General features: G+C 43.6%; 1 protein-coding gene across 21 annotated transcripts in view; it reads left to right on the top strand.

Annotated features, from left to right (window-relative positions):
* The window catches only part of Pard3 (par-3 family cell polarity regulator), a 509,597-nt gene that overhangs the window by 231,158 nt on the left and 253,970 nt on the right, over positions 1-24,469 (top strand). For 17 of the 21 annotated variants that reach the window (XM_075977730.1, XM_075977731.1, XM_075977732.1 and 14 more), the window contains one exon: positions 15,187-15,318. The exons of the other annotated variants lie outside the window; for them this stretch is intronic. In XM_075977730.1, coding sequence (XP_075833845.1) covers positions 15,187-15,318 — 132 coding nt within the window. The remainder of the gene's footprint in view (positions 1-15,186; positions 15,319-24,469) is intronic. 21 annotated transcript variants of the gene reach the window in all.

Consider the following 24,469-nt stretch of genomic DNA (forward strand, 5'->3'; position numbering starts at 1 on the left):
AGTTCTTTAACACTGAGCAATAGACCAGTCTCAGAAGAAAAACGTGAACAGGAAGTGTTGCCCTATACAGTCCCTTTCTTTTTTTGTTTCTGGTTTCTGTCTTCTCTCTTTATAGGGAGTTTCTTCTTTGTGCTTTCTACATGACCTTCTGGAGATGTTTTATCCATGAGTGAGCACACAACCTGTATCGGCATAGGAAGTATATCAAAGAACTCAGAACATTATAGACTTAGAAGTACAAAGGCGTACTTCATGATATTTTTATTGTTTCTTTCATCATTTTTACCCTGTTTTCCTGGGGAAGGGAAGTGTGCTGCGTCTGTTCTTAGTGCAACCTGTGTTTTTGACCCTTGTTACTCAGCCCAGTACTTACACGTTAGTACATTAACGTTATTCGCTGTGACCTCCATCACCTGTCCCTAGAGACCCCCACCATCCCGTTCTGCCATGCCTCTAGTCGCTGACCTAATGAGCTTCAAGCCATGTTTTCCTTTTTCACGGTCGTATCTGCAGAATAAGACTTGGTGACTGTGTCTTACTGGAGCCAATGGTTTCCCACAGCCTGTGGTGGGAAATGTGGAGGTGTCGCCACACCGCTCCAATCACATTCATATCAAAACGGGCACAGCTTGAGGTTTGTGTGACTCATGCTTTGCCGTAACCTTCTTTTTATTTTGTTTTACATGCCAACACTCTTGCCTTCGTTAGTATTACTTCTAGTGAAATAAAAACCATGGGGCACATACATTTAACATGAGAAGAATCAGGCCGGAGGTATCGCTCCGAAGCAGAGTCCACGCGTGACACACAGGATCCAGGCTCCGTCCCCAGCCCAATGATAATATAACAATAGAACCAGAAAGAGCCTTAAAGGGGAAATGTGGAAGGCAATGTAGTTTTGGGTTGTTGGCGCCTATTGATTTAGCTGTTAGCCTTACTCTCAAAGATTCTGCAAGGAGCCACATTCAATTGCTTTCTCCCCAAAGCCAGTTTGAGCCCTGCGAGGACTTGAAGTAAGCTGTCTCTTTGAAGAAGCAAAATCCACTTTTTAAATAGGTCTCATGGCATTTAGTTTTCGTCAGAATTAATCTGTATAAATATTTACAAATTTATAAACAGGTAAAGTTTATAGTTAAAAACTATTTTTTTCCCAAGTGGGCTTTCACTGAGTCACGTCTGGCAGGCTCGTGGTCTGAGCACAGCCAGATCTGTCTGTGACTCATTTAGCATCTTGGGTATGGGTGACTTAGGTGTGGTTACAGCACACAGATCTGTTTTGATCATATTTCAAACACGAAAGGGTTTAATACTTAGAATTCCTGTCTCGAAAATGATTGGAAAAGTCCGCACAACGTGCCCGGTGTGGTGCGCATCTGGCCCGCCTCGAAACATGCGCACCCCAGCAGTCTGCCCTCTAGACACCATTCGGTCCTCACAGGTGCTCGCCTTGCCTGCAGAATGGAGGCCGAGCCTCCAAATGCTGTGAGTGGCAACGGCCCAAGGAGCTTCCCTTCCTTTAATTGCTGCCATTGAGAGCTGGAGTTTCCCACCAGTGGATTCATGCAGGCAGGCTCATTTGTATGCGGCGCAGACTCTGACGTGCCGAGGCTCTAGGGAGTGATCATCATCCTTCCCACTTCTGCTGCAGAGGAAGGCGTGCGAGGGGCATATTGAGACGCTCAGAGTAATTAACCACATGCTCTTCTGCCTTTGTGGTAAATAATATGTATCTGTCATTGCGGAACACCTGGGAAACCAGAAGACTGGAATAATGGAAGATCACCGGTGTCTCTAAAGCCCAGCACCCCCAACATTGAGATGTCAGTGGTGAATAGCTCCACCACCTTGCAGGCTTTCGTCAGATCTCCCGAGCTAAGCATTTTGGACTTGATTAGTGTTTAGATGGGGATACTAGTGAAACACACACATGCATACACACACACGCGTGCACACACACACGCACACACACACGCACACACACACTCATGCTCACACCTGCCTGCACACATACACCCCACCGTCTTAGCATTACCTACTTGCTACTCAGTATTCCTACATTTTTCTTCTACTACAGAGATCTTCTCTTTGAATTCTGTCAGAGAACGTCGTAGACAATGTGAAACATTCCACTCTACAGTCTGCTCTGATGACCATGATCTGCTCACTGTTGGCCATTTTTGGTTTGTCTCTTCGCACATTGTAAATATCCATACTGGTGCCCAACCTTGAATATATTTTTTTCTTAGAAATGGAGATATAGCCAGTAAGACTCCCCTCTGCTACACAGGTAGTATTCTATGTTGCTCCAGCCCACACTTTCCCAAAGGAAAGGCTGGGGTTGATACAAGCCCCTAGATGACTTTATGTCCTCACAGTGTGGTTTTGGTCTTTCCCTTGCTTAATTTCTCAGTTACTAATTTACTAATCTTGTCTAACATATATGCTGGGAACCAGAGAGGTAGCTCAGTGGGTAGAGCAGAAGACCCAGGTTTGATTTCCAGCACTCACGTGGCAGTTCTCAGCTGGGGTCTGTTAACTTCAGTTCTCATGGGTTTGATGCTACCATGGGCACCATACATACAGGTGGTACACAGACTTGCATGGAAGCAAAAACACCAATACACATAAAATAAAAATAATAAATAAATCTTACATTACCTGTTGTTAGCACTGTAAAACATTGTCTGTCTGTCTGTCAATCTATCATCTATCAGCTATCTACCAATCATCTATATGCCTGTCTGTCTGTCCCATTTCATGTTTTTGTGTTTGCAGCTATGAAAAGACCTCCCCGCCTTTTTTCCTGTTGGGAAAGAGAATGGGAGAAGCACAGAGCACTGAGTCTATTTCTTCTGAGTGGTAAACGATTGTAAGATTGTGTAGTCATTATCCGTTTGTCGTGGGCCCAAGTAGGATGGACTTCGTGATGCTGAGTCTGTCAGACCTCTGAGAGTAGGTTTCAGTGGGATTCTGGGATTCTTTATAATTCTTATACTTTATTTGGGTGTGCGAGGTGGAGGGGAGGAAGGGATCTTGTCTGTTTTTAGAGTTCTCTCGGTCCCTCAGTCCTGTGTGCAGCATTTCCTTGCTGGCTGCCTCTCCACTGTAGTAGAGGTGGCGTGGAAAGTGGCTTGTTAGGCACTGTTTTTCACCTGGGATTTCATATACATTTACCTTGGGGGGGGGGTGACTTTCACCTGTGTGGATGTGTAAGTCATTTCTCCACCTCCTCTGGTCCTTCTTACTCTGCCAGTACAGCTGTGTGTCTGAGCCTGTGACCCGGTCCCATAAAGAGCAGCAGGGGGCACTTAGCCGAGCCTGCTCTCTGGGAGTTCAGTGGGTCAGCCTGCACCGCCACAGTGTGGTGTCACCAGCAATGGTCTTCCCCCTGAGCATTGACAGGTGACGGTTTGATGAGTCATTTACCCCCTCCCTTAGAAATTAAACCGCGGTAGCTTTAGCGTGAAACTACACGTTGGCAAATTTCCAAGAAAGATCCTTATCCAATTAGCAGAGGGGGAGAAAGCCATAATAAAAACGCCTCACGATGCTGTCAATAGCTTTTAAGTTATTGAGAGGCTTTGAAATGTTTCTTACCCCATGGCTTTCTTATTTCTCTGTTTACTGGGCCTGCTTAGTGTGTTCTGAGACTCCCTGACACATGTCGTCCCTTGGAAAGGGGACTTTCTGAGGTCTCCACCATCTCTTTCCCTTCTTTGAGAATGGCATGTGTATGTGTGTGTACGTGTGTGCATGAGTGTGTGTGTGTGTGTAGTGTATACTAGAGTTCATGCATGTGAGTATGTATGTGTACTTTTGTGAGTAAGAAGTCTAGAAGCTGGCACTAGCTGTCTTCTTTAGTTATTCTCCACTCTTTTTTGAGATAGGATCCCTCACCAAACCTGCAGTTTCAATACATGGGCTAGGTTGGCTGGCCAGTGAACTCCAGGTGTCTACCAGCCCCTGCCTCCCCAGCACTGGGCTGAGGATTCAAGCTCAGGTCCTTGCTTAGCTGACTGAACCATCATCCCATCTTTTAGATATTTTTTCCAGGATGATCAAGATGAAATCTAGGGCCTCATACATTAGTGTAGGTCTGGAAATTAACTCCGATTAGTGATTTCCTTCAGTAGGTTTTAAGGCTCCGCTAGCATTTTTACCTTCTGTGGTGATATTCCTGTGCTTTTTATTCACTCGGTAATGAGAAGCATAAAGAGGCAGATGCGTCCTTGGAATCCAGGAGGGAAGTGTACAGCCAGGGCAGAGGTTGTGTGTGCATTCATGTAGACACTGGCTGTCCACATCCCAGTGGGGAGTCTGTCAGCAGGATGGTTTAATTTCCAGCAAGCTTCCTAATTTCTGTCGTATTGATTTTGCTGTCTCTCCAATATTTGCAGAATAGTTTATTTTATACTTGACTTTTTAGAATTTATGCCTACTAATGTTATTTGGTGGGCTTTCTGTGGTTAACATTTATATTTTTACCTATATTATTTCTGCTAAAAGTAAAATTTTGCCTGGGTGGTGGTGGCTCACACCTTTAAACCCAACACTTGGCAGTCAGAGGCAAGTGGAGCTCTGTGAGTTCAAGGCCAGCCTGGTCTACAACAGCTAGTTCCAGAAAGGCTCCAAAGCTATAGAAAGACCCTGTCTTGAAAAATAAAACAAAAACAAAAAAGAGTAAGTTTTAGGACTCTATTTCAGAGACTATCCCTAAATGTTAGCTTATGTTGACATCTCTTGCTTAATAAGATGAGCAGTTTTAAAGCCATTGCTGTTTCACTAAGTTCAGGATTAGAAAGTGTAAAGCACTTACGTAGAGCGCCGTGAGAATTCCCAATAGTACTTGTGGACTTAGAAGGGGGAGAGAGAGAGAAGGACAGAGGAGGGGAGGAAGGGAGGAATGGAGAGAGAAGATTCAAGCTCAGGTCCTTGCTTTATTGATGGATCCATCATCCTGTCTCCTAAATCTTTTTCTGTGGTACCTAGAATAAACCCAGGCTGTCATGGTTGTAGGCTGTGCTTCTCCTTCCACTGGTCTCTAGAGAGAGGTGGGGAGGGGGAGAGTCCTCAAAGCTTCTCTGTCTACTCCGGTGCTCCACCCTTTCTGTGTGGTGCCCAGTGTATAGAAAATGGATACTGTGCTTGCTGGGGAGGAGCCAGGAGCCCCTGCAATCACAGCACTGGAGAGAGGCTGAGACAGCTGAACTTCCAGCCCAGCCTGTGCTGCACTGTGTGACCCTGAGATAGAAGGAGAGGAGAGGGAAAGAGCAAAGTGTGTCATGGTTGTTCCAAGTTATAATAATAATAACAACAACAACAATAATAATAGTAAATAATGATAAAAATATAACAAACATAATCTGGAACATCTATTTGATTTTGTGACATTTAACTTCTTTTCATACTTGGATCGCGCACTTAATCACTTTAAAATTGAAGTCAATTAAAATGAACTTATTCCAAGTTCTTTGAAAATGCCTTATTGATAACTGTGGCTCGAAACACTGACAGAGCCAGAACTGGAAATAGCATTTCTGCTGTGCTGAGGGAAGGCCTGCGTTCTGGCTTTTCTCCTTCCCTCGTTTTTAGTCTGCAGAGCACTTCAGTGCAGGAGGGTCCAACTCCCAGGGTCAGAGATGAGAAGGAGAGCATCATAGCTCATTCAGACCCTACACCGTCAAAATTTGCCTGCTGGGTTTTTAAGCATGGGAGATGCTTCCATTTGATATGTAGATTTATCATTAACACCAAAACCTCTTGTTCCCTGTTCTAAAGGGTTCTCTGCTTACTTCCTTTTTTTCCCCTTTAAAGCTTTTTATTTTTATTTATGTGTATTTTGTCTCTCTGTGTATATTTGATTTGTGTTCAGGTTCCCACAGAAGCCAGAGAGGGCATTTGGACTACCAGGGGCTATTTTGGCTTGTCATCTCCTGGACCCCGGGGGGCTGGGAACACCAACAGATTCTCTGAAAGAGCAGCAAGTGGTTCTAACTACTAGACCATCTCCCCAGCCCTTCTGCCCTTCTTCTTCTATTTGTTTATGATGTCCATATTTATCTTTCCCCTCTACATCCTCACCCATTTCAGAACCATTTGGCGCTCTGGTTTCTATTCTTTGTAATATATTCTTTCAAACTACGGGTCAAATTGTGAATGCAATTGGATATATTTTGTATTTTGTGAGCCTAGCCTTTAACAGCTGAGCCATCTCTTCAGCCCACAATTTGATGTTTTCAAAAGTGGAGGCTGAGGAGATAGTTCAGCCAGCAAAATGACTGCTGTGTGACCACGCCGACCCGAGCACCATCCCCAGAATGTCCGTGGTAACAACCAGACGCAATGGCAGCGTGGTGTGTAACTCCACGCTGGAGGTGGGGGTGGTGCGCTTCTGGCTTTCCGGCCAGCTGGTGTAGCTGTGAATGGTTGAGCCCCTGGCCAATGAGAAGCCCTGTCTTAAAGGTGGATAGTACCTGAGGAGTGACAGACAAGGTTGTCCTCTGACCTCCACACACGTGTGCGCCTGTCTGTATTCCAGTCCATCCTTACACACAGACACAAATAACACATGTACGTGTACATACATATATGAAATGTAATACACTCATACCCTTGATGAGCTGGCTACCAGGTAGAAACTGTTCTTCATTATTTGTGAGCTAAATGTAGGTGCAGGTGCTACAATAGCCAGCCCCACCCCCAGTCCTAAAGGAACAACAAAGATGGCTTCAAATGACCCCCATCCCACCCCATGACAGCTTAAATGGAGATCCTGCTGGTTGTAACATTTTTCCCGTTGAAGAACTCCATGCCCATGAATTCCCTCTGTTTTATGTATTGAAAGACTTTAAATTGGACTCGGTGCCATTTGGAGCTTTTAGTTCGCAGTAGTTATAATCATCAGAACAATAGCCTGCCTGTAAGTGCCGAGCTCACCTGGTCCAGGCTGTTAGCGTCCCGTTTCTTCTGTCTCTGTGATACATCTTAGATATAATCGGCTTCCATGTGCTCTAAACAGTACAATCTGTGCTCAAAACTATGGAGTCCAAAGGTGCTATTGGAAAAAAAATTTGAGCTTGGATATGATATTCTTACCATTGATAAATAAAACTGCAAACTGACTTTGGGATCTTTCATGGATACTTTCAGAGAGGTACACACAGCACAGAGGGATGTGAGTTTATTAGGCCTGCTTTCTTAGCAGTGAGGACAAAGAAGTAGTCCTGAGCGGACAATATTTACTTCAGAATTCCCAAAGTCTTCATCCACTTACAAATATTTTGGCCTTATTCCATCTTTTAAATTTGGTTGGCATGTTAAGCTTTTGATGATTTTGCTTATAAATTTAACTCTTTTGTGTCACAAAGTTAGATACAGCCTCTCGTAACCCTCCTGCTGATGATAGTTTCAGCTTGGGGCAGGAGCATCCTTGGTAACATTGTGTCCAGGTGCCTTCTGAGCCCTGTGCTGCAGCCATGTAGGAACAAAAATGGTTCTCATTTGTCCTAGGCAGCTTTACTTTATGTAACAAGGAAGATGAAACAGTTCCATTTCTAAGGAATAAAGATTTGTTTTGCCTTCATACGTCTGGGTGGGGCAGATTTGAGCATGCAGGATGGGCCGTGTCCCCGTGGACCACTTCCTTTACAAGCTGGGAGGCCCGTCACAGCGCTAGTGACCTCAGAGCTTCACAAAAGGCCTGCCTCCCTAGATATCCATAGAACTTCTCCACAGTGCCACCTTCAGATCCAAGCTCTTAAGGATACATGCACTTCTTGAGGGGATGTTACACACATTTAGTGTTCTGTAAAGCCCTGTGTGGTGCTCTGTGTGGTGCAGGCTATGCTCATGTATCGGCTCTGAGTTGTTGGTACTATTGATAGTCCCCCCTTATTGATGAGAAGACAGAGGTTTGGTGCCTTGCAATAACTGACCTAATGGTTGAACATGGTGAAGCTGTAACATGCGTTCAGGTTGTTCACTTTTTAAAGGAGATTTATTTTTTATTTTAAGATGGTCCACTTTTAATTCTGGTTTCAGGTTTAAGCTGACTCAGTTGACAGAGCGCTTGCATAAGTGTTTGGTGAGTGCTGGCGTTCACCTCCAGCACCACATACAACGGTAACTACATCTCTAGTTCTTGGGAGATGGAGGCAGGGCAGTCAGGAGTTTCAAAGCCATTCTGCCTCCATAGCAAGTTCAGAACCAGCCTGGCTCAGTGTTTCTCATGAGTGAGAGGTATTGTGGGTTTAGTTCAGGGGTAGGATATATGTCTAGCATTTCATAGGCCATGAGTTTGATTCCCTGCATATTAACAGATAAATAGATCTGACTTGTTAACAGTGGGTCATCTTCCGATACACTCTGACATTTGACACACAGCCAAATACCTTTGAAGTTGAATATTTCCAGCTGTTGAATATTTCTTAATTTTTATAATCAGCTTTATTGAATGTAACAGTAATGAGCACTTATTCACTAAAGCTGACCATGTCTTGAAAACCTCAGCATGTCTGTTGTAGCCTAATGTTTCTAGTCTTGGGTCCCAGCACTCTGACATGGCGCTGAAGAGACGGGACAGCTGGTAGGAGCTCCTTTTTTCGGTTTGCTTTCTGCCACCCATTTGAATAGTTCACAACTCCAGCTCCAAGGGATTCGATGCCTCTTCGTCTGAGGGCTCTGCACTAACATATGCACCCCAGTCCCCACATATCCATAATGAAACAGAGTAATTTAAAAGACATGCTGGCTCCATTAGTATCATAACGTGTTATAATAACTAGTTATTAGGTCAGCTGAGTTTTATGCTGCTTGTTAGTCTCTTTCCTCTATTTCTTAATGTTCTTATTAGTTATGTTTCTGAAAATAATACTTAGCGTCTTTCATCTGTGTGTATTACTCAAAATAGCTTAGGAACCAAAACTGATTATGTCATTGTGCTGAAGTTAGCTCTCTGTGAGAGAGTTATTATATTCGTGATTGAATATAGAAAGTAGATGGAACTGGAGACACATTTCTTTATAGAGCTCACTACCTTCTGCTTGAGGATGGCTGCTCTTGACAGTCCATCGCCGAAGAACAGAGGTGGGAAGAGACAGCTAGTGGCTGAATCATAGAAGAATGTGCTCCACTCCCTAAAACCTAAAACCCAGGTATGCATCAGCCAGGACACTCACTGTGTTGTGAACCTACGACATGAACAGGGCAGGGACCCCACCTCTGCTGCTTTCCCCCAGAGCTTCCAGCAGAAACCACCAGTCGAACCAAGAGTGAGGGGTAAAGGTATCTGACCAGGATTCCTAGAGACACTGGCTTGTGTTAACAAGACCATGAGAGAAGAAGACAGATGGGAGAGAGCAAGGTCTGTAGGTAACCCGTCCTTTGCTAGTTCTGCCTGGGGGTTTCAGAAACATGGCGGCTTCCAGGGATGACGTCAGAGGAAGCTGGACAGAGAACATACTGAGTGCTGTCTTTGCAACTTTTCATGTAAATCTAAACATTTCCCCCTAGAAACGTTGTACCATATCTTAGCACTGTGAGCATCACCCACACACAGACTCAGAGGTGAGGTTAGCAGCCAGGAGACTAGAATGTTCAGGACCCGAGATCACCTGGTGTCTCTTTAGTCTGCTCACACCCAGGCGCTACCCCATTGTCTGTTTCTCTCTAGACATGAGATGTCTTGAAAATTCTTCCTCTGACTCTTTCGATTGCTGACGCCTTGTTAGAGCCATTCTGTTGTAAGCCTACATTTGAGGAATGCTCGCTGGTTTCAGATGGGGTGCATAGTTATGGCTGCAAACCTCCACGTCTTTCTCTGCTTTTTCTGAGCTGTCCAGATGCCGTCTTTGGTTTGTTCCTAATTTAATCAAGGTCAAATTTTTGGTGGTAGCAAGATTTCAACAGAGAAACCCAAGAGTTTCTGCACCTCTTCTTTACTTTAGAGTTGTCCTCTGTCTTCCCCAAGTGAAGAAGGATGCTTAAAAGAAATCCCACACTAGCTCAGAATTGGGAATAATAGATGGTTATTTATTTAGGGGTGGACCCACAGATCACAATCCTCTGCTAGAATGGGGAACAGCAACCGAATCCAGCAGCAGGAAAAGTGGCCAGAAGTGCACTTTACTTCGACATATATAGTATAAGAGGTCACGCCCAAGTGGGTGGGTAAGTTAAAAGCTATTGGCGGTAGGAATTCCTACAGTGCCCATGGATGTGCCTTCCCCCTAATGAATAATGTAATAATAATAAAAGAAGGGAATAGGTGTTAAAGTGCAAAATTAAATTCTTTTAAAGCTGTGACTTCCATGTCAAAAACTGTGAGTTTTAAGTCTTACCATCACACAAAAGTCCTTGGGGCTGTGTGATACAGGAGGGTGCAAATACAAAGTTTTTGTGGACTGTTTCGTATTTTACAGTATTGTGAGACTTTGTGATTTTTAAAAATATCCATGAAATCGTAATTGGGCGTCCATCACCACCATGGTAGCCGTGAAGCAATCTGCATGTCCCCAGCATTGTGGATAAGGTGGGCCTCAGGTTTCCAGGAGAGAAAGCCTCCCCTTAGCCTGCTAGGAGTCAGCTGCTGTCAAGCACTGGGTGCATCTGTGGAGTTTCCTCTTGTGGACTTGTGGCTGGCTGTCAGAGAGGTGTTGTGTGGTGTTGTGGGAATCTGTTGCCTGCCTTCCCTGGAAGAGGTCTGTCCCACAGGCAGCTTGCCAGGGACTTTCTGCACCTGCCGATGGCATCAAAGCGTTCAGGTGACAGCAGCCACACCTGCTTCTCTCTGACAAGAGGGACAATCCTCCCGAAGACTCGTGGCTGTGTGGGACAGCCTCTTACGTGCAAATTTTATAATTAAAAATAAAGACAGTTGTTTCTCATTAATTTTCATATATAATCTTCTCGATGAAGTCCTAATTTAACTGTAATAAATCATTGCTTGTCATTAGCAAATGTAGCGGTCTTTACTATTTTATGGTTTAATAAATCATTATGATATCTGCACCATCAGCTTATTTATTTATTTATTCATTCATTCATTCACAGAGCATCTCCTTCTATAGCCCAAACTGGCTCAGACTGTGCCATGATCTCAGGCTGGCCTCAGACTTGCCGTGGTCCTTCTGCCTCGGACGTCTTTGTACCGGGATTACAGGCATGCACACACACACACTCAACAGCGTGATTTTATGTCTAAAGGGAAATTTCTGCCAGTGTAAACTTTGAATATTTACAGTGTATAGAATATTTGCATTACTTTGGTCACGGAGTGAAATAGATTTAAACGGATGTTTTCTAATATATTACTAACCTTTCGTGAGCTTTTACAAAAATATGAAGGAAAAGAAGATTTGATAGTTTGGTTTTCCTGCCTTTAATGTGTGCAATCTCAGGCCACAAATACTTTGATTGACATTTTCACATTTTTATGGTTAGAAATCTATAAATGAGCATACATAATCTGACATAGATAAGATTAAGACAACTATATTTTAAAATATTATCTCCAAACATATTTAAAATGAAAATAGCTTGTATTATACGTACTTCAATGGGCAGTCATAACCAACCACATGTTGTGATACAACAAAAGCATTTCATATTTGATGCTTCTCCATATGCTTCCTCATAAATACAGAATATACTCCCAAGCACCTGTTCCCTGTGTGTACTTAACCCTAACTTTAGGTAAGCTTGTGTAGAAGAACATGTCTAAATTGCTAAAGCTTGCATGATATTATTAACACAATAAAAGATATGCTTCACAAGGATTAAAATATATTTTCAACATTTTTTCTCAATTTGTAATGGTTTAAGAGTGCTATAATTTGCAGGTCTTTGTATGTGTATTAATGCATAGATTTACTGTTGACTTCACTCTGAACTGGGAATATTCCTATATTGTGGAAAAGTACTGTCTGCTTTACTTTTCTTTCCATTAGCTCCTCAGAGTTCACTGTACATGTATGCAAAGTTGCAGAGCTTCTCAGAAAATTCTGAAAACAGGTCTTTTGATCTCTAGCCATAATCTCCTTATTGTGATTATCTGTCAGTCCCCTGTTGCCTGAATTATGTCGTAGCTGAGTTCCATGGAGAATCGAGCCACTATTTTTGGATGAAATTAGAAGCGACCACATTTTGTACAAGCATTGTAAACTGTCGGTGTGACATTAAACTGAAACCGGCAAATACAACTTTAGTAGAATTTGAAGTCACAGCTGCTGCATTGGGACTGAGGTTTGCCTGACAACCCCAACAGCAGCCCCTTAGCAACTGTAGAAGAGACTACAAGAGTTCTCCAAACCTGTGTGAAATAGGAAACCAAACATATTCAAGGAAGCTGTCCACATTAGTGCAGGTCACCACGCCAGGTGGTTCGAGGTGAATAGTGATCTTTTCTAGGCTTCACTGCAATCGGAGAAACAGCAACTTTGAAAATCAAACTTGTGTTGAAATTAGAATATCATGCTGACAGAAAGTATGGCATACTAGGGCCTGGGGCTTTCCTAGAGAGAGGCAATTGATTGGCTTTGAAGAATGGCACGGTTTTTCTCAGTAGAAATGTCTTTGAAATTGGGCTTAGGAAAGGCCAGAGCAGAGGTGGAGAGAGATGTGAGGTGCAGTCAGTGTGTCCGTCAAGGTCTTGTGGTCCTCCAGGTATGATCAGGCATGATGTATGTCATCAGCACATATTGTCGGAGTGGTGCAGAGCATGTCAGAGCAGATGAGGCTGGAGCACACGTCTCGCTGGTATCCAGCGTGGTAGTGTCACACGAGGTGTGAGTTCATCCGGAGAAGAATCTTGACAGGGGATGTTGGGTCATCAGGGGTTGGCAGCCGTGAGGATTGTGAAAGACGAGGAGAGAAAAGCCAGACCCAGAACCCTCCAGGAAGGCCCGAGTCAGTGGAGGAGGCGTTCAGTGGAGACATTTTCTCATGCTGCCGTCTTCCTGGTCCTGCTCTTCTCCATCTCCTCGCTCATCATGAATGCTTTGCTTTGTCTCGTACTGACCCTGCTGCTGGGGCTCAGCTGCTTTCTGAAGGGTCAGACGTACCGTCATGGGCCACCATGGGCTGGACTACACCCCCAGTGAAGACACAGGATAGGCCTCTCAACCCCTCTGTTCAGTGGCTCGTGTTCTGAGGAAGGAGCTGTTAACAGTTATCTCAGTGGTCACATGGTCGGGAGCCACAGCCCCTCAATTCTTGATACGAAAATCAGACTAAATCACTCTTCTGCTTGTGGGCTTTGGCAGTTAGCCCCCAGCATGACCACCATTTCTGGTTGACTGGAATTTCTGGTTGCCATATTTATGGTGACTTTTCCTTACCACTTCCCTGAGTTCATCTGCCAATATTTAGTCATCGAGGGTTGAAAAGCATGTTACTTATGTTTTTACTTTATGTGTCTGTGTGTTTGCCCCTGTGTGTGTGCATGTGTGTGTGTGTGTGTGTATGTATGTATGTATGTATGTATGTATATGCACAGTATTCATGTTTGGTGCCTGTGGAGGTTAGAGGGGTGTGTGTATATGAACAGTATGCATGTCTGGTGCCTGTGTAAGTTAGAGGGGTGTACATATATGTATGTACAGTGTGCATGTCTGGTGCCCTTGTTGGTTAAGAGTACTGGATTCCTTGGGATGGGCATTGCAGGCAGTTGTTAACTGTCATGGTTACGAACTGAACCTGGATCCTGTGAAAGAGGAGCAAGTGCCATTCACCACCAAGCCATCTATTTAGCCCCAGTTAGCCACCAACTTTTAAAAGATAATTCATGAGTTAATTCTAATAAAGAATTTTCTAGATGTGTACATTAGAGTGTTTGTGAATAAATGTAGGTCTGTTTATTTTAGTGAATCATGCTATTAGATAAATCAAAGTCTATCTTATGCTTGCTATATTTTATGGTAGACTTCCATAAGGGAAGAGGAGAACTATGTCCTGGCCCAAGCTAAGCCTCTTATCATATTGCTTTGTTTCAGTTTTGTGGTAATGGTAGCTTGTGTATTTAAAATGATGCCTGGGAAGGTATAGCAATGGGTAAGGTGCTTGCTGCACAGCCATGGTAAGGTGCTGCTAAAGTTGACCTCTGGCCTCTACACACATGCTTACTTGAAAACACACGAATACACTCTCTGTGTGTGTGTACACACGCACATACATGTACACACACATGCACGCACACATATGCACGCACACACACGCACACACGGTGGGGAAATGAATAATAACAGTAAAAAGCTGCATTGAGTATTTAGTGTGTTCACAGTTACCATGCAGAGTGCTATAGCCCTTTAATTTCTCATACAACCTGAATTGAGCTGAGGGTAGAATTTTTAAGGCGTTCTTGTTGGAAATTCTTTGTATTTAGTTATTGACCCGAAAACCTTGACTTCCCTATCTTCTCAGAAAATTGAGATCAGTTTTTGCAGTTTAGAAGTTAAAGCCTGTTGCTACAATTTAGTCTTTGAAAGAGGCATTCTATACGACATTGCCTTTGGTACTTCTATGGTAAATTGAAAACTTATAGCGGAAATACCCATGTAAAGACATTTCTTGTCATAACCATGTCAGAATAAACAATATTTGTCAATCATGTATCCATTACCATGATTGTCTGCCATTTCCTTGATATTTTAGTTAATCCTGACAGCAGTCTTGTGATGTCAGTAACAGAAAAGCCCAGGGAGTCTTAAATCTTTTGCCCAAAATAACAAACTTCAAGGACCCAAAGAAGAATAAAATGTATTGTATTTTTCTAGTTTTCAGCATTTTGATAGCTCATTGACAGTATCTCCTAATCATAATATTGGAAAAGAATAAAAAAGAGAAGCCTTGCCTGAGAGCATGTCTCTAGAAACTCACGACTCTTTTTGTATGTATATTTGACTAGAGATTGGCTTGAGTGATAGCATGGGAGATGCACGTTCTTGGCCACGGCCAGCCTTCTCTGCAGCCTTCTCATGCCGTGTCCCCATTCAGTTTCCCTAGTCTGGCCTTTGCTGGCATCTCCGAGGTCCAACTTAGCGGTAATGTCTCCAGTTTCTTAGTTTGTATAGACTTGGGGAAACATTTCACATGCATAGGGTAAATTTCCTCGACTTCAGAAAACCCACATAGGTCATTAATTTGTGAGGTCTGTGTTTTCACAAAGATGCCCTTTTGTTTCATTCTGAATAGAGAGATGAAAACTACAGGAGTCTCCCGAGGGACCCCAGTAGCTGGTCCAACCAGTTCCAGAGAGACAACGCGCGCTCCTCTCTAAGTGCCAGCCACCCAATGGTAGACCGCTGGCTGGAGAAGCAAGAACAGGTAAAGTACCATGTCCTTGCTCTGCGTCATCGTCTGACAGCCAGCACTTGGCTAAATGTGCTAGATGACATTTTTTTGCAGTATGTGGAGAAAAATGGTAGCCTAGGTCTCTGAAAGGGAATGATTTAATCCCAGAGGTATATCTTTGGTCTCACAAGTAGCATCATTTTTCTTTGTGATTGTGGTATAAAAACAGTTTGTGTTTATCCGAAGGTATTGGATTGAGAAGCCACACACCTTCTCACTTCTCCTTAAAGACTGAACATCTATTTGCCTTTCTTGAGGCTATTTGAAATACTTGGTAGGCAGGCTATGAGGAAAGTGGGTACCGTTCAGTCTTGAGTTTAAAGCATCTTCCTCCAGAGGCTTGAGCAATGCTGAACCGCTCACTCAATCTGGCACCAGCATGACTACACCCGGAGAAGACACTGACACTTTCTCATCCGCAGGATAGTTAGTCACACCTGACTCCATCTAATGGGCCGAGAACCGCACAAAGAAAATAAACAAGTCAGACTATGATTTCGGCCAGAAGCAAGCGCTGTTGTCTCGGCAGAGAAGGAACAGATTCTTTTTCCGCTCTAACATCCCTTCCAGCTGTCCTCCTCCCCTTACGATTTGCTTAGTTAAATGTTCTCCATGGACCCTCTAGGTTCAATGCCTAATATAGCTTCAGAAGCTTCCTCTTCTTTTTATTTTGGTATTGAAAATGCAATGAGGAGAATTGCATTCTGTGGGCCTAATAATGTAGGGTTGGAAAACAAAGTCAAATTAGTCTTCTGTTGTTGACCAAGGTTCCACCCAGTCCCTCAGCCGTTCCCATTCCAAAGAAACACACAGATGTCTACCTCAATCATAACTGATTGGCCTATTAGCTTAGGCTTGTCATTCATTAACTAATTCTTACATCTTAAATTGGCCCATTATTCTTGTCTATGTTAGCCACATGGCTTGGTGCCTTTTATCAGTGAGGCATTCTCATCTTGCTTCCTCTCGGTCCGGGTGAAGACTACAAACTGAGCCTTTCCTCTTCCCAGAATTCTGTTCTCATTGCCCCATCTCTACTTCCTGCCTGGCTACTGGCCAATCAGGGTTTTATTAAAATACAAGTGACAAAGCTTTACAAAGTACAAGACCATTGTCCCACAGCATTCTGCTTTGGCAATTTGGGGTCAAGATGAAAGAACTGTTGGCTGTCTTCCTGTAGAGATGTGAATTGAACTGAGGCAGTCTGGAAAGTTCTAGATCTTATGTCTGTGGTAGTTTTGTCCTTGCGTCATTTCTAACTAAAGAGCTTGTTGCTGGCTCTCTCTCTCTCTCTCTCTCTCTCTCTCTCTCTCTCTCTCTCTCTCTCTGTCTGTCTGTCTCTGTCTGTCTGTCTCTGTCTGTCTCCCCCCACACTCCCCCAATTGTGACCACAGCTTTGCCAATGATAATAAACACCAGGCGTGTGCAGGACAGATGCCTGCCTTAATGCCGAGCTGGCAGGCCAGTCAGAAGGCAGACGTCTTGTTCTTCGTGGGGGACTGATCTACATAATGGAACATCTTTCCCTCTCTGGGGACGTTGGTGGGTTTTACTTCCCCAGCAGAGCAGAGGTGGTGGACTCTATCAGAGTCCTGCACTAGGGCTCGGGCTAGCCTTGATCTCTGGGTGCAGGATCTGACTTTACAGCAATGGGCTCACCTTACTCAGAAGTCAGTCCCAGTCCTAAATACAGCACTCAGGGGGTGGAGGACTGTCTGTCCCTCAGAGAGTCTCTTTTCATGTTAATCTGGGAATCTCTTTCTTTTGAGCCTTCTTAGAGGAAGTGGAGGGACACAAAAGGACATGGTTTGTTGGGCTGCTCTGAGTTTTCCTGCTTTGGATATTTTTACTCTGAGAAACCAGGAAACAGAACAAGAAACTCTTGGTTTTGATGTCAGAAAGTGTTTTAAGAAGTTTGAAATCTTTTCAACCATATCATTTTTCTGACTGTGCATAGAATTTTATTTTAATATTGGTAGATAATGGCTGACTTTGTTCCTGTTTCTTTATGCTTTATTGCAACTGATAAAATCTATATATGAGTTGGCACAGACCTTATAAAGCTCCTGACTGCAAGAAGTTAGGACTGGAAAGTGAGGGACAAGAAGGGGACGCAAGCTAATTGGGAGCCTGCCATTTTCTTTCCTTGTCTGGAACAAGCCTGAACCCAATTAGTGGAGGCGGAGACCAGAACTACAAGGCAGCTCCAGCTGCTATTTCCGGTCTGTGCTGGGAGTAACTGCCCTGACCTTTGGAGAAAAACCTATGTTTAGGGTTCTTTGCATTAAGGGGAACTTTGCCTAATTGGCAGAACGTGCTGAAGAGTAAAAACTTACCTAAATGTTTGATGAGGATACAATCTGATTAGCTTAGTCCTTCTCCAGCCCCAAAGAAATCCCACTACCCAGTGGAATTGCCTACGTTCTCAATTCCAGGAGTTTGGGAAGTGACAAAGCTATGTTACATGCATGTGTGTGCATGTGCACATGCGTGTTTTACCTTGCTGTTGTAAGCTGGTAGGTGTCTTGTGTCTGCAGGCTGTGGCTCCTTTTCATACACAGTTAGCCACAGTTGCTTTTGTTAGCGAATCACCTCACCTTTCTACCCAAGTTCTTGCTGAATTTACATCTTCTCCGAATTAAAATAAAAAAAAGTCTGATTTTACTTAGACCTACCACTGTGCAGATGACATAAAGAAAAATAAGTTTCCAGCATATGACATGATCTTTATTTTATAATTACAAAATTAGGAAATGGCTCCCTCAGAAATCTGATTACAGCAGCTGTGGACTGGCTAGCGCGCTGACTCAGGGGTCATAATATCCAATGTGGGAGCACTGTGGAAGCTCAGAGTGGGAACAGCCAGGGCTCTGCTGTGACTGCCATTCCTGGGAACCGAGGCTCAGTTCTGGTGCTGCCAAATGTTGGTGGAAAAAATGCAGGTCTTCAGCCACTAAGTCCTCAAATTGTGCTGTTTTCTATTAAAGCAAAACAGATTTATTAATATTGTTTCCCATTTGGCAAAGATTTGCAAAATTTGTGCAGAAGCAAAACGTAATTGTTTTTTTTTTTCCCTAGCAGCACCGAGCATAGCAAGTTAAAACCATCGAGACAGTTTTAAAATTAAATTTGGTTATTATTATCGAATGCTAGATACTTTGTTATCGCAGAAATCTATCCTGTTAAAATAAGACCAGCGTTTAGGAGCGCTCTCTCCCTCCCTGCTGTTGCTCTATTGCAAATTGCTTTGTAGTACATTGCTAACAAATGAGTGTTATTATGAGTCAGTTTTAAAATTATTTTAGGACGCAGTGATTGGTAGGCTCCGTTTCTAGGTATCATGCATTATTTCCCATGTTTCCTACATATTTTCTGTTTTTATCACCAGAGTCCTGTGGAGAGCAGGAATGATGGAGCGCCCTGTTCTATGCTCTGCTTAGAACTCCCTGCTTTCCTGGGGAAACTTGGTTTCTCCTGAGGAGGAAAAGAAACATTTTTACTCTTTCATGTACTTAGCAACAAAACCCACAGTGAATTCGTGACCTGTGTTCCAGTTTTGGAAGCCTGCACTTCGGGCAAGCAGGCGTGTTTTGGGACTCTCTGCCTGCTTGCTGTGTAGGAACTCTGTAGGTTTCACCTGTACCTCTGTAGGTGGGCACGGAGACCGTTACCTTTGGGTGTTGTGCATGAAGGTTGGGTGACATCACACAAGTTTAAGTCTGTGCTGCTGCACTCATATGAGGCTGAGGCTGAGGCTGTCCCCCCTCTTCTTTTTAGGCAAGACGAGATTATCTATCGAAAAGTGAGTAACCTTTTAGAAAGGACTGTTTCATGGAGGGGCTGAGGCTAGAAGCCAGGGCTTTGCTCATGCAGTGCCCAGTCCTGGTTTACCGTCTGGAGTCCCATTTTCTCCTCTCACTCTGGAAGTATCATTTGGGATGCTGAGCTGGCTCACCGCCATCCCCAGTGTGCATCCTTTCAGAAATTGGATTCTTGATACAGTGGCATCTTATCAGAATTAGAATACAATTTAATCTTCTTAAATCATTTTTTTCCTGAAGAATATAATCTGACATAAGAATTAATTTAGTATTAGTCACTGTGCCTTCTTTCATATCTCCTTTTGTTTGGGGTTTCTTTATGTAGTTGTGATGGGAATAAATGAAGGGCTCCATTTATGGATACTAGAATCCTACATGTCTTCTCGTTACTTCTGCTCAGTCCCTTGCTAAGAATATGGGCCTCTTTGATCTGATGGAGTTGGGAGGCAGCTGTCCATCACTTCTGAAGCTGAGCTGTGTCCTTCAGGGGCTACTTGTCAGGGCTGTTTTCTGTCTGTCTATCATCTATCTGTCTATCTATCTATCTATCGATCGATCGATCGATCGATCGATCTATCTATCATTTATCTATCTATCTGTCTTTATCATCTTTCTGTCATCTATCTATCTATCATCTATCTATCTATCTATCTATCTATCTATCATCTATCTATCTATCTATCTAATCTATATTTCTATCATGTCTTTCATCTATCTATCTATCTATCTATCTATCTATCTATCTATCTATCTATCCATCTATCTATCCTCTCTCTATCATCTACCTCCCTATCTGTGTCTATTTGATCTTCCTGCCTTCGTTGCCTTATGGGATTATAGGTATGTAACACCACATAGTGTGGGGACAGAACTCAAGCCCTCATGCTTACTAGGCAAGCGCTCACTAAAGGATTCTCATTTCCCAGCCTCTGTTTTGTCCTTTTCACTGGCCCTGATTATTGCTTTCTGCTTCTTCCTTGATTGATGGAGCTGGAAGCCTGGAAGGAGCCAGGAAGTGAGTCAGAAATTCTGAGCTAAAGGATAAGTCAGGCGGTGTGTGGCGTACACCCATGGAACCTTGGTGTTTGCTGCTTTCCTGGCCCATGAATGCCCTGCTCCAGTCAGGTTGTGGATCGTGCACATTGGATAAAGATGTATCTATCATTTTGTTAGTCTTTGTTTTCCAGGTGGCTTTTCCTGTGCTCACTACAGTCAGCCTTAAAGCCCTGTGTTGAGCTTTGTGTTTAGATGAAGAGGACAGATGAGTCTCCATGCTGCACAGAGCATTGTTCCCGCCGTCTTTTTAACATTTGCTCTTTATTTCTGCATTTTAGGAGAGGGGGAACTTCCATTCTTTTGAGAAATACTACTTAAGACATTGCATCAACATTTCTGTCTAACAGTATGTTCTTTTTGGTACCCCTTCCTTCCTTCCTTCCTTCCTTCCTTCCTTCCTTCCTTCCTTCCTTCCTTCCTTCCTTCCTTCCCTTCTTTCTTCTTCTTCCTTTTCAAGACAGGTTTTCTCTGTTTAACATCCTTAGCTGTCCTGGAACCTTCTCTGTAGACCATGCTGGCCTCTCGAACTCACAGAGACCCGCCTGCATCTGCTTCCTGAGTGGTGGGATTAAAGGTGTGTGCCACCACCGCCTGGCTCAATACCTATTTCTGATACCATCTATGGAGAATGTGAATCATTCACAAGACGTTTTTTAATATGTGGTTTTGTGATCTGGGCAAGGGACACTTTTGTTTGTTGTTATTGTTGTTTTTGTTTGTTCGATTCCTGTGTAGGCTTTTTCTACCACCGTCAGCTTGGTCTTGGGACAGTCCTGAAAAATGTCCTCTTAACCGTTAATTTTTTTTTTTTTGCGCCAGCTGTGTGCCCTGGTATTTCTTGAATGATTCTGTGCTTGTGGGGGACTTTTTTCCCCTTTCCCTTCTCTGATGTTTGGGTCTGCTTCTTAAGAATTCTCCACAGTGGTCTCTCCAGCACAAGCTGAGTCAGATCTTTAAGCAGCTGAGCAAATCATATAGGAATCAAAGCTCTGGAAGGCAACTTAATTATTTCTACAATGTCCACCTGAAGGGATCAGTGGGCTGGGACTTTAGTTTCTTTTCACGTGCCAGTAACTTTTCTGTTCCCCTGTGCCAAGTACAGGCTACTTTGTTCCTGTTTTAATGAGTCAGTCTTTACAAGGTTCGGGGATGGCCAATTCCCCCTCTCTCGTTTTTTCAAGAGCTGTAGTTTCCAAGTTTGCGAAAGGAAGCTGTAATGTCGGAGTTTGGTGGTATTTGTTAGCCCTCTGGTAAACATGTGTTTGCTTGTCTTTGCCGATCCCTTCAGATCTTAGAAGATATTCATTAATGTGCCCTTCCGTGTTTTAACTTCTACTTAGAAGCTTTCCCCTTCAGGTGTCTTGATTTACCTGTGGGTGATCGCACTGCCCCTGTTCCCCTAAAGGCATTCATTGCCTTTGGCATGCCAAGGCCTGCACTTCCGTCTTGTGTGCCCTGGTCAGTCAGCCTGGCTCCACTCTGGGCTCTCTTTCTGCTGACTAGAGCTTCATCCTGGCTCTTCTCCGGGCTCTCCTTCAGCAGGTGTCTGTTCAGCTGCCTACAACCTCCTCTAGGCTTTCCTCAGACTAGGCTCTGACCCTCCCCAGTTCACACGCTTGGGTCCTCCTTGTCATGGAAAGGGCCCCTTGACAGACCTTCCCCTGCACAGGACAACATCCGTGTTTCTGCTCACCTCCCTTTCCTTGGTCACATTACTGAAGTGAACTTGCCTTGGCTTCTCTCAGTGTCCGTGTAGAAACAGTCCAGGCACTGCTTCTTATATCTGCAGCATTTATAAGAAGGCTTTATGTAAGTTTCAACAAATTGAGGGGGAAAGTTCATCACTCAGTTCCATGCTTTCCCAATCTTTTGTGTAATGGTGATTTTGTTGAGTGTGTTATATCAATAATTTTATAATGCCATAGGGATGATAACTGAACACTGTGGCTTTTCTATCCTTTATTTCTCAGGCATGGTTACATGCAGCCCAGAAATCTCAGTTTTGGATTTCTATTGCTGTGGTAAAACACAAAGCAGCTTGGGAAGGGAAGGGTTTATTTGACTTTCGGGTCCGTCTGATGTAGGATTCCCCTCTGCATGCTGTAAATATGTTTTATTACCATTGGTTGATGAAGAAAGCTTTTTCTGCCAATGGCTTAACAGGGCAAAGTCAGGCAGAAAACCTGAACAGAGCTATATAGACAGAGTAGAGAGCCTTGTAGCGGCCTAAGGAGGCAAACACCATGTAGTTTCCCAAGAAGCAAGAGGTAACGAACCACGAGCCTCATGGTAAAATATAAAATAATAGAAATGGTTTAATTTAGGATGTAAGAATTAGTTAATAAGAAGCCCGAGCTAATAGGCCAAATAGTGTTGTAATCGACATAGTTTCGGTGTGATTATTCCACAGTCTGAGTGACCAGGAACCAAACGAGCAGTCTTCACCTATATCTCTCTTCAGGGAAGACATTAAGGCAGGAATCTGGGGGCAGGAACTGAAACAGAGACCATGGAGAAATGCCTGCTGCTTATTGGCCTGCTCAGCCTGCTTCTTATATGCCCAGGACCACCTGCCTGGGGGTGGCACTGCCCCCACAGATTTGCATATAGGCAAGCTGAAAGAGACATTTTCTCCATTGAGGCTTCTCAGTTCCCAATAGTCCTGAAGTATTACGTTGACAGAATTCTAACCTGGATACTAGGCTAGCTAAGACTCAGCATGTGGCCTGGAGGAATTGGAATTATGATCCCACTGTCCGTCTCTCCTGAGTAGTGGGTTTGTGGTGTATCTCACCATCCCCAGTTCATGTGGCTCCAGGGTAGAACCAGGACACCCATGCACACCAGGCTACAGTTCTAGCTCCCAGTGTTTCAGCTCATTGGTGAATCTAGGAAAAACTGATGACTATCAGGACCTACATTTTGTTAGTCAAAGTTCTCTAGAGAAACAGAACTGGTAGAATGAATCACTATATACTATCTGTCATCATCTATCTCTCTATCTGCTATCTATTATCAATCATCTCTCTATATATATATGTATGTATGTTTGTATGTATGTATCTATCTATCTATCTATCTATCTATCTATCTATCTATCTATCTATCTATCTATCTATCTATCTATATCTCTACCTATCCATCTATCCAGTCATCTATCTATTGGTCTATCAAACAATCAGTCATTTATCAATCATTTGTCCAACCATCCATCTGTTTCTTTATCTCTATCTATCTATCTATCTATCTATCTATCTATCTATCTATCATCTATCTATCTATCTATCTATCTATCTATCTATCTATCTATCTATCTATCATCTATCTATCTACCTATCTTTATTAGATGGCTTACAGGTTATGCCCCTACTGTTCCAACAATGACTGTCTCCTGATGGAAATTCCAAGTGTACAGTAATTGTTCAGTCCGGAGGCTGGATGTATCCATTGGTCTTCAGTATACAAAGAAATCCTGGAGAAGTCGGCTCTAATGCCAGTGAAGGAATGGAATTTCCCAGCGATAGTGAGAGAAAGCAGGCAAAAGAATAAGTGCACTCTTTGCACTCTTCCTCCGTGTCCTTCATATAGGCTGGGGCAAGATGGTGGGGCTCAGATTTAAGGTGGGTCTTCCCACCTCAAATGTTCTGGATTTCAGATGAGTTTGCCCACCTTGAACGATACAATCTAGAATAATCCCTCAGGGGTATACCAGCAGCTCAGGTTTTAGTAACTTCCGGTGTATCAAGTTGACAGCTAAGCGCAACCATCACAACGTATATGTTTTATTCAAGAGTTGTGCCTTTACACCGTTGATAATTCCTGACAGCAATGCGTGCCGTACAGCATCTGCCTGTGACAGAGAAGACTGAAAACATATTACAGACACAGGTGCAAAGGTTGAAGGGAGATGGGGAGCCTGTCTAGGCAAAGCCATGTTCTCGCTGGGAAAATGGCTTGATGGAGGGCACTGCCTTTCCTGTCTCACGTTGGCCTGGTTACTTCCGTGGGGACCGCCTCCTAATTGAACTCGGATGTGAATGCTAAGCAGTGTGCACCATCAGCTGCTCCTGCTGGTCTCTGCGTGCCCTAATGAGGCCTGCTGATTGAGGACTGGTCCTGGTTAATCCTGGGAGAGCCCCTAGTCCTGTCTGAGCCCTGCTGAGCCGCTGTGACCCAGTTAAGTGAGGTTCTTAGAGGACACAAGAAAAAAATAAGTCCAAAACTGCTGCTATGAGCCGAGGCACCTG

The sequence above is a fragment of the Microtus pennsylvanicus genome, chromosome 6 (assembly GCF_037038515.1).
Source record: "Microtus pennsylvanicus isolate mMicPen1 chromosome 6, mMicPen1.hap1, whole genome shotgun sequence".
Taxonomy (NCBI): Eukaryota; Metazoa; Chordata; class Mammalia; order Rodentia; family Cricetidae; genus Microtus; species Microtus pennsylvanicus.